General features: G+C 42.0%; 1 protein-coding gene across 4 annotated transcripts in view; it reads left to right on the forward strand.

The window, feature by feature from the left end:
- Positions 1 to 11,152, forward strand: part of mid2 (midline 2) — a 121,119-nt gene extending 109,967 nt beyond the window's left edge. For all 4 annotated transcript variants that reach the window (XM_028416357.1, XM_028416355.1, XM_028416358.1 and 1 more), the window contains 2 exons: positions 7,073 to 7,280; positions 7,611 to 11,152. In XM_028416357.1, the coding sequence (XP_028272158.1) occupies positions 7,073 to 7,280; positions 7,611 to 8,034 (632 nt within the window). In that variant the 3' untranslated portion in view covers positions 8,035 to 11,152. The remainder of the gene's footprint in view (positions 1 to 7,072; positions 7,281 to 7,610) is intronic.

Raw genomic sequence — 11,152 nt, forward strand, 5'->3', positions numbered from 1 at the left:
CCATGTAACAAAGCTGTCCACCACAGTCCTGTACTCAGACTCTCCACCTTTGCTGATACATCCCACTATGGCAGAGTCATCAGAAAACTTCTGAAGATGACATAACTCTGTCTGGTAGCTGAAGTCAGAGGTGTAGAGCGTGAAGAGGAAGGGAGAGAGGACTGTCCCTTGTGGGGCCCTGGTGCTGCTGACCACTGTATCAGACAAACACCGCTGCATCCGCACATACTGTGGTCTACCAGTTAGATAATCCACAATCCATGACACAAGGGGGGGCCTGCATCGCTGTCAGTTTCTCACCCAGGAGAGCTGGCTTGATAGTGTTGAAGGCACTGGAGAAGTCAAAAAACATGACTCTCACAGTGCTCGCTGGCTTGTCCAGGTGGGTGTAGACACAGTTCAGCAGGTAGATTATGGCATCCTCAACTCCCAGATGGGGCTGGTAGGCGAACTGGAGAGGGTCCAGGTGAGGCCTAACAGTAGGCCGGAGCTGTTCCATAATGAGTCTCTCCAGGGTCTTCATGATGTGTGACGTCAGTGCCACTGGTCGGTAGTCCGAAGAACCACTGGGCACCGGCACTATGCAGGACGTCTTCCACAGCACAGGGACCCTCTGGAGACTCAGGCTCATGGTGAAGACCCAGTGAAGCACTCCACAGAGCTGTTCAGCACAGTCTTTGAGGACCCCAGGGCTAACACCATCCGGTCCAGCAGCCTTGCTGGTGGGGAGCTGGTGGGGACTTAAAATAAGATTTAAGTCTCATCTTAATGATTAAAATCTAAGTCTACAGTCATTTCAACATAAACACAAAAGCACACATAATACTCAAAGCTACACATTTTATACATTCATTTAAATCAAGTTTTTTTTTTTATCAGAGCGCGGTCATAACTGGTAGCTGACAAGATCCACATTAATTTGGAAAGTTTTAATTAGACGGTGCCCTGTTTATCCTTTTTAATTGGCTGTCTGTCTCAGTAATTAATTCATATCAACAAAGTTGCCGTCAAAGTAGGGAGCAGTTTGTAATTTAGGACAGATATAAATTTAGACTGAGTGCTGTTGCACAGTTCCTGTGGTCTTTCAGTGTTATCATGCAGCGTGTCGCTGCCTCTTCTGTAGCCGAGTATTATTCCACACCACAGGCCTTTGTCTGTCAGGTCTGTTCAGAGGGAGCAGGCTGTGCTGTTCATTCTGTCTGATTTGATTGCTGGTGCAGGCAGAAGTCAACCACATGATGTGATTTCCTCAGCTACAAATTCAGCACATAGCCGAGCCAAGTTTCTGTGAAGTCTGTCAATGTCCAATACTTTTTCACTCATTCCATGTGCACTGAGCTGAATAGGACCTACTCTGGGTAAAGCCTTGTAGTTTCCCACGTTTTTCTTCCCCCCAAACTCTGACAGGTGATAAGCAGCCCGGCTGAGGTATGACTGTGTAGATTCACAGCAGCGTTTAAATTCTGGCTCCTTGGTTTGATGTTCACTCCTGTCCCACTGAGGGAAGCCTCCAAAGATCAACATCCACAATTGTTCTTGTGTAGTTAAGCTGTGTGAAGGAGGAGTGGTGACATCATAAATATGTTACCACTATTTCTATTTTGAGTGACTATATTGTTTCCAAACAAAAGCTAATCTGAATGCAGCCTGGGCTTCCTCTAGGCAGCTACTTTGCTGACAAACACTGGACGGTTGACTTTACAATGTTGCTAACTAATCTGGGCATCCATATTGTGTTTTTTGAAGCAGAGACCCCAGAGAAAAAGTGTGTGTGTGTGTCTGTGTGTACTGCTTGTTCGTATTCCTCAGATCCTAGTCAGTGTGCTGTTAGGTAAGCGGTTAAAATCCACACTGAAAATATCTCATGTCAAGGTGCCCCAGGGGTACACGTCCCTCTATTCCTGTTAAAGGACCTGCAATAATATTTTCCCAGCATGCATCTCTGATGACAGGCCTCAAGCTACCATACAACCCCTGAAGTAAACAGCTGGAGCTAGAGAGAAGATGAGGAGAGTGTGTTAGAAGCATCAGAGGGGGATGATAGAAAAGGGAGAGGAGGAAATTGTGAAATTGTGTGTACGGTGCACACTGTGACCTGTATTTTAAGGGTTAATAGTTCAATTTTGCTGTCAAATAAGGTCACAGAAATGTCAAACAACCTAACCCTCAATGCACACACATTAGGTCTTCCTAATATTTTACAGCTTCTCTTTATTAGAGTACTCTCCAAAAGTTTCAGGGGACTTCAGATGTTTAGATTCTTCAGTTCCATTACATAATTCCCTTGGGGAGGCATGTGACTGGGTCCAAATTAATTCTGCAGCATGAGACAACAAACCTAAAACTGCAGCCAAAGTCATAAAGGACTAATTCAGTGGCAGAAGAACAATAGTCCATCAGCAAATGGTAAGTCTCCACAGGCCATACAGCAATAGAAAATACAAGAACATGTACAGGATTTCTAGAACTAATGATTGGGCTTACTGGTATATATTGATATGTTTGTTAAAAAATCCTAATTACTTTACCAAAGAAGTAAGTGTTTTACCAAGCACTGTGTTGCCAAAGCCATGCCCATGACTATTCTTTCATTTTCAGTTAGGTTACAGTTAGGTTAAATTCCAGTCCTGCACAATATGTAAGGAAATCTCTCATGCACAAACTTCTCCACCATCTTCTTGGTGGTGATGAGCCCCTCGCTGACTATAGGATATGTTTACAGGGAGATTTTAGTCAAACCACCACTGGTCACCTCTGTGGGTTTGTTTTTTTATGGTGCGGACAATTTATCATTTTGATGAACGCAGGTACTGCAGCCTATTTGGAGTCAGTCCCACACACACACCTTCCTGCTGCTGTAAAACTCACTGGAGCAGCAAATGTGTGTTAACCCACAGCTCAAGCTAACCCACTAACAGATGTAGGCTTCAATCCTGTTTGAGTAATGTTTGCTAAATAATCGCAGTAAGCAGTGGGACCAGATGGGGAAAAAACAGAAACTTTATTTTATATTTACAAATTGTCTTCAAGAATCAGAGCAGCTGAATACACTAGAGGATTGACCTTTATTTATAAGTGTCACTCTCAAGCTGAAATCCTAATAATTTTTCCACATATATAGGTATGATGAATTGGCATAATGAGTTAAATGAGATCTTTATATAAGATTTAACAGCACTGTTGTGTTCTAATACACCCAACTCAGAAAGCCATTGAAAAAAATATATTTATATTATATATTAACATATTTTCACAATAGACAGCAGTTAATCAGAGCTGAGATTACCATCCTGTATATATATATATATATATATATATATATATATATATATATATATATATATATATATATATATATATATATATATATATATATATATATATATATATATATCCAATAGCTGTATCTACCATATCTTGTCATTTGCCCTTTTTGGGCTTGAAAACAAAGAGTTTTGTTTTGTTTGCCTGCTGAAGGCAAACATCCTCCTTTCACTCAGCAGGTAAAAATGCCAGAAGGTGGAATGGGGTGTTAAAAATGGCAGTTGGATGGGAGAGAGCGCTGAAAGCCAGAAAGCTCAGCAACTCACTGAGGAGGCCTTGATATCGATCAACAGTCCTTTTGATACCTACAGTACATTTCTATGTTATTTTTCAGCTGTGAAGCACCTTTATATAAAGCCATGTATCACAGAGAATCAAGCCGTGTTTTAATGAATGAGTAAATCTTGCACACACATAGTCTGACAGGGATTCTTTTTTTTCCACTTGCTTTTTCTCTAACGAACCACCACAGAAATTTTCCTTCCAAAAATGGCTTCTTAATCACAGTGAAATTCTAAGCAGACCCAGAAGCCTTGGTGAAAATAATTTTTCTAGCACTGGTCTCTGAAGACTCTGCCTGGTTCATTAAAGGGTGAAGCCGGAGAAGATCAAGGACTGCTGTTTGTCTTTTTTGTGCTTTTCACTGCACCAAGACTTCTACAGTTTTTGTAGAAGTTCAGTTGAAAGAGCCGGTAGGTGCCCAGCAAGACACGACTAGTGAGCTCACGCTGCCAGGAAGTCACGCTAAACAGAGAGCTGTTGGCATGTTTTCAGCCAAGTGATGCATATTGAATTTTACCAGTGTACATCTGTACTCCAGCCCGATGAAAGGAGTCAGCACTGCTGGGATTACATACCGAGTTACATGTGAATCAGACAATTAGGTGCCAAGTGGCTCACTGCCTTGCATTTTAATGACGCAGAATTATGTGCAAGTTCAACAAGAATGTAGAAACCCAAGGTTAGGTAAAGACTGCCGTGTGTCCCTGATTCTGCTGCAGTAATTGTTTAGTTATGCAGTAAAAGAGATCTTTTGCAGAGGCAGCTCAATCTATCCCACAGCAATAGAAAAGTGAGCGAGAAAAAAGGAGAACTGTGAGTGAAATTGACTGAACTGAGATAAAGTCAATTACAGAGACGCTGACCCACTGCAAGTATTTTCAATGAGGACCCCACAGAATGAAATTACTTTTTATAAATGCTTCCCCAACAGTGGCCTCTTTTATTTTTCTCCTCAATGCCGTGTCTTTTCTGTGTTGTACAAGTTTTTATTAAAGACTTACCATTGGGTAACAGTGCACAGCTCCAAGGCAGTCAGACAGAGAGCAGTTATCACCGCTGCAGACTGTTAGAAATATCTCTAATTACTACTGTATTACTGCAGAGTGGGAGCAGGCTAATCACAGTCACTGCTAAGAACCCTAGTCTGTGGGATATGCTCCTCCAGTATCTGGTGCTGTTATAAAATTGGACAGCAATCTGTGCGTTTAATGCGATCATACTCTTTAGTAGCAATCAGCATCATCGCAGTTTTCCTGTCAAGAATATATTAAAATATAGGTGATATTTGTAGCTAGTATAAAAAAAGGTTCTGAACTTTCTTAGATGTAAACATCCGTTTTCTTATTTAGTATTGGTTTTCTTCCAGCACACATGCTGCCTTTACGCCTTTAGGCTGGCAGCGTAGCACTCCAGAAGAAATCAAATTTGGCATGTTCTCCGAGCGCTGCTAGCAAAGAGCAGTACACTCGCTGTGACTTAACGTCTGTTCATTTCATGGCAACTCAGCAACATGAAGGAGCGTCAGCACTGGACAAAGTTCTCAGATGCTAAATAAAAATATAGTAATACCACAACAGCCCTCATTGCAAGTCAGTCTTATATTTGCCTTCAGCTACTTTTCTCCGATCGTGGGTTTGTGACTTGTTGGAGGTTGTGTAAAGAATTCGGGACTTAACAACCTGCCAGTCACAGTCAGTTTTATTTGCCTACATTATTTCTCACACCCCACAAATTCAGTGTGTACTTGCTTTTTCGCTTTACAGGAGTCCTGCTGGCTCTGGCCCCAAACATTTCCATTTGGCATTTCACTGTACTGTATGTCTGCTTTTGTGTATGTGTGTGTGCATGTGTGTGTGTGTGTGTGCTTGTCCTCTACCATCACGTTTGTCTCCCCTTCCCCAACCTCAGGCCCAGCCCAGGCTCTCAGGAGTCATCCCCTGGAAAGGCATGACAGAGCCCCAGTGTTTGGAAATGGCTGCGCTGGCAGCGATAAGCAGTTCAAAGAAGAGAGCGCATTAATGTAATTGGCTGCCAGCAGCACATTGGCCTCATCGTCTCATATCCGCACGCGGTAACACACACTCACCACGCAGATTATTGGAGGGGAGTGTGCGAGAGAGTGGAGAGAGGATATAGAGGATGAGAATGAAAGAATTGGGGAAGAGAGATGAAGGGAAGGGCAGATAGAGAGAAGGGAGGAGGAGTTAGGGTCCTCATTGTGTCGCTCATTAAGCCATGGGAGGCTCAGGGAGTCTAAGAGATGAGATGAGAGGTGTCAGAGTTAAATGTCAGGTCTGGAAGGGATGTGGTTGACTTCCATGGAGCCTGCACACACACACGCAGACACACACACACACATACATGGACAGAGAGGTTGAAAGAAGCTCCTCTGCTGAATCTTCAGTGTCCTATTATCCCCTCAACTTCTCCTTTCCTCTTCACTCCTTAGCTCGTCTCTTTCTGCCACTCACCTAGTTTTGCCCTCTCAATTTTCCACCTATTACACCCAAATTACTGGTGTCATTGCAAACTGAATTGTTGTAGCCGGATAGTAGCATTTCCACTGAATAGCCCCAACCTCTACCTACTGCAGTGGAAGTGAAGGCTATTTCCTTCAGCTAATTTCCAAGTCTGTGTGATTGGAGGCACAAGAGGAAAATGCCGGGTGGCTTCCTCCACTGTTATGAAATGTTTTCACCAAAGGCTCCAAGAGGCTTTGAAGTTTAGACTCTCGCCCGTTGTATTTCAAACATGCTCCTCCTCTGTCTCTCCCTGAGTTCTCTACAAGCACTTCACATCCCACTTTCTATTTATTTTCCTCTTTTCTAACTTAAAATGTTCCTCTAATGTTTTTTTTTTTTGTTTTGTTTTTTTTCTTCTGAGCTCCTTTTTTCACCTTTTTTTTTATCTTGGGATAAACTTGAGTGACTGTGAGCCCATTATGGCAGACAGACACTGTTAGCAACCTGCTGGTGAATATAGAGGAGCATTTACCAGCTTAAAAAAACAGATATGCCCTCAGGAGAGGGCTTAGACCAAAACATAGCTGAAGGAGAATTAATATCAGTGTCCAGCAGCGTGACCTCACATGAACGCTAAGGTCACTCAGGTCATATTAAGGGATGTGTTTTATTGCACTTATAATAATATGTCATCCATTTCTGTGTGTGCCGAGCATCGTGTTTCTTGCTACTGATTGGTCAGTCACTGCATTCTGTGGTCTACTGGAGACTTTTCTAGATTCACTGAAGAAGAAATTGGAAGAAGTTCAGTAAATTGTACTTTTTTGTATTCTTGTGTCAATATATGTGATTTCTTTCATGAGCACCAGTACGGCTGGAACTGAAGACACAGGTGTTCACCCACACAGAGCTGGGGATCCCTGTTATCTGTCCATAAACAGTCTATTAGTTCTTATTCTACATAGTATGACCTTTTTAAAGCAAACAATCATGTGTCTTCCCAGGTCAACCCTTCAAGCTTGACCCAAAGACGGCCCACAAGAAACTTCGTCTGTCCAATGACTGTCTGACGATGGAAAAGGATGAGAGCTCGCTGAAGAAGAGCCACACCCCGGAGCGTTTCAGTGGCACAGGCTCCTATGGAGCTGCTGGTAATGTCTTTATTGACAGCGGGTGCCACTACTGGGAGGTGCTACTGGGAGCATCCACATGGTAAGAAACACACACATGCACACACATTATATAACCCTGCAAGGAGGCTTGGTAAACTGAAATATCTTTCTTTTGGGAGTTTAAATCTAGGCTGTTATGCAAACCCCCTACACACACACGCAGCAGACACACACCACACACAGTGTATACTCTTATCCTAATTATATTCTTTTCACTAATTGGCTGTGAAGTAGACCTCTTCATGCAGGAAAGACCCAAAGGGCTTCTGTCTATCTAGTGTGTCCTCAGCATGAGGTTGTTTGAGTGTGCAAGTAAAGTCATTAAGGAGGACACTAGTTTCATGTGTTCCAAAATGTTCTCACCCTGCAGGTATGCCATCGGCGTGGCCTACAAATCAGCCCCGAAAAACGAGTGGAGTGGCAAGAACTCATCCTCATGGGTGTTCTCGCGCTGCAACAACAACTTCATGGTGCGCCACGATGGTAAGGAGATGCTGGTGGAGGCGAGCCTGCAGCTGAGGCGGCTGGGCGTCCTGTTGGACTACGACAACAACTCACTGTCCTTTTATGACGCCATGAATTCACAGCACATTCACAGCTTTGAAATCTCCTTCCTCCTTCCTGTTGTACCTACATTCATGATCTGGAACAAGTCGGTCATGATCCTCTCAGGACTACCTGTCCCAGATTTTGTTGATGGCGTGGCCTCAGATCTTCAAGAGCAACAACAGCATCAAATGGGCCTGTGCCGTCAGGAATCGCCATACTTAACTGGGATGAAGACCTGCCACTGACTGGTCCAGTGACTGAAAGGCAAGCTCTGGAGCTGAAGACAGCATGACTGCTCTGATCTTAATGAGTGAACTAGTTACTTTCCTGTGGATTTAGAAAGTGTTGAAAATATGCACACGAGTCTAGAAAAATGTCAGCTCTGTTGGTTTGTAGCCATCCAGTGTTCTGCAAATCCAACGGGGAAAGGGAACAAGGTCTCTTGACTGCAAACATCAGTATACACAAAATCCATGTGATCCTCTGGAGTCACTGAAGAAGAGAGATTTGGTCTGGGCAGGGCTGGACTCCTGGTTGTCAGGGCCATTTAAGGTCTTCCTCTTTCATTTATGTTATTCTTGATTTGACCCTAGGCAGAAGACCAAGGTCAGAATTAACCATTTAAAGTTTGAGGTTGTGACACATGAACAGTGAGGAGAAAAAAAGCTTGAAGATCGTGTCCTGTTCTCTTAAATAAAACCTGCAGAACTGCTGAGCATATACATGTATGAAGGCATTTACTGTAAAGTAATGCCACACAGTGAATAGCAGTAGGGCAGTAGGACAGAGTCTTGCTGTATGGCAGCAAGACTCTGTCTTGCCAGGCTTACACTTGGCACACACATTCTACGCTGACAATGAAAAAAATGAAAAAGTTGTCTGTTCATGCTAAATAATGAGCTAAAAGTCTATTTGGCACCTTCCCACTTGATTTTTGATGATTGAAGTTAGCTAATGATCAACATGACTGCTACATACAAATTTTATGCAGCAAACACTTTAATATGTTGGTAGTATAATGATGCATATTGTTTTTTCTTAAACTTAATAGCGGCATGCTAATGTGACATGCATTTCTAAAACCCAGATCTGGGTAACACTCCAATCTCATGTCCAAACTAGAGAGCGGTTTCCATTTCTTTATTAAATTTGCACCAGAAAGTGAGAGTAGATTATCTTCTGTGAGTCCGCTTTGTGTTTGTTAGACTAAAGTACAAACACTCACTGTTCATGTGTTTTATTCTGAGTCGCTGGTCGTCGCTAAAGTGTTTCTTTCCTTGATCTTCCTCCTAGATATGACCCATCGGTCCTGTTTGTATTAATGGGTCACACACACCTTCCAAATGTCAGGAAGTGTTAACGTTGCTCCCAGATACTGTACAGTGTGAAGCAGATCACAGGGGGCAGATTAGCGTCATGTGACTACTCGACTTGTATCATAGAAAGTTTATTGATGATAAAAGAACGAAAGTTATTTATGACAAAAAAAATGTTTACTTTTATTATTAATCACAACATATTCATGATGCACTTTTTAATTAACACACTTTCCCCTCTATGAGTATTAAAGAAGAAGATGGGAAGTAGGGTTGTGATGGGGAGGGAGAGTGGAATTTATGGTAAGATTTATTGCAATAAATCACCTTATCTGGTCACTCAAAGCACTTTGCAATAAAAATTAGTTCCTGCTGTAAAGTTTAAAAGTTTATTTACTGTGCTTTGAACACAACTGGAGACTTTCCCTCCCCATTGCTGTTTTTAAAGAGTAGAATTATCTTGTTGAGAAAAGGGATTATGATGGTGTTGGTGAGATTTTTATCACGATGGTTAAAAAAAAGTTCACTAATGTTTTTTTTACTTATCAGGTAAGGAGGGGGTTAACACTAAAAATTTGCTGTCTGTCACAATGTCATGGCATGATCGTGTTTTCCTCTGTGGTTTGTTAACACACACGCACACCAACACATGTCCGTTTCAGTTGGCCTCGTCGTGATAAATGCATGATACATTGTTGGATCCCCCATCCCCTCTGTCCACCCTTTTATCAGATCAGTTGTTTTTTTTCCCCTTCCCTCGGAACATGTAGACTCACCTGAACCTTTGCTTACAACAGCCTCAAACTCAGTCACAACTCTAATAGCAGCCGGAGCCTTTGTTTGCTTTTTGTTTGGATTTGAAGTCTTGGCGTGGGTGACGGTTTCTCTCTGATATTCAGGTAACGAGCTGTGCTGATTCAGACAATCAAATATATATTATAGTTTTTACAGGTATTAGATGGTGTGTAGCAGGAAGAGCTGGGAGAGTTTGTGACACTGAGAAAACAATGTGGATTTCTTGTGGACATTCTCACTCCCTTTACTCATCATCACACAGGTGTGTGTATTCAGTGTTGACTCTCAGATCACATTTTCCGTGATGACATGCCATGATTTCCACAAAGACACAAGTAACTTTACAAGTGAACCTCTAAGCAATGAGAATGCAGTGAAAATCTGACGAAGCCATGCCCTACAATGTCAATACACCATTCAACCTGCAGCGTTCATTTCTGAAAACTGCACGATGCATCAATCGTTTGTTTGATTGAGGTAGAGATAATCCGCTGGTCGAAGCAGAGACCGGCGTGTTTTACCTGTCAGGGAGATTACTGAATGTTACCTGACCTCCAGATATCCACCCATCTTGTTGAAAAATTGTCGGTCACAGGCTCAGAACGGCACACGTGTTGATTTATGATCTGGACAGACAAGTTGGACTCATCTGTGCAAGTGTACTTGGCTGGGTCACTGCATGATTACGTGACCTCGCTGCAGGTTCATAACTCTTTCTTTATAGTCTTCATGATGACGTTTTTTTTATTCAAAGAGTCAAACATATTCTGACTTTTTTTACAGTGACTAAAAAAAACATGACAATGACACAAAATTTTCATTACCATGCATATCCAAATGTTTGCAGTGCTCTTTTTTGTGTCACAAGTCAATACAGTAAAATATATATGGTGAATGATTTTCAATAGCTATCCACTCCTTGTAGTGCAGTGTAATACCCTAGAGATGATGCAATAGATCTTCCTCTTTGCTTTTCTGTTTGTGTATCTTGGGGAATTTTTTTTTTTTTACGACTCAAGAGAAAGTTGCTCCTCTCCTTTTGGCAATTGGAGCTTGATAAAACAGCACAAAAAATAGTAGTTTTTGCCTTTGCTTTCTCTTTCCATAGATATAACAGAGATACGTTTAGCCAGGGAGGAATGTAAATCATAGGGGGAAATATATATTATATAAAGTTGTATAATATACAAGATATATATGAACCAATGTTATTTATGTGAATTTAAGTCCAATTAAAAATCTGATCCCAAAA

The sequence above is a fragment of the Parambassis ranga genome, chromosome 10, assembly GCF_900634625.1.
Source record: "Parambassis ranga chromosome 10, fParRan2.1, whole genome shotgun sequence".
Lineage (NCBI taxonomy): Eukaryota > Metazoa > Chordata > Actinopteri > Ambassidae > Parambassis > Parambassis ranga.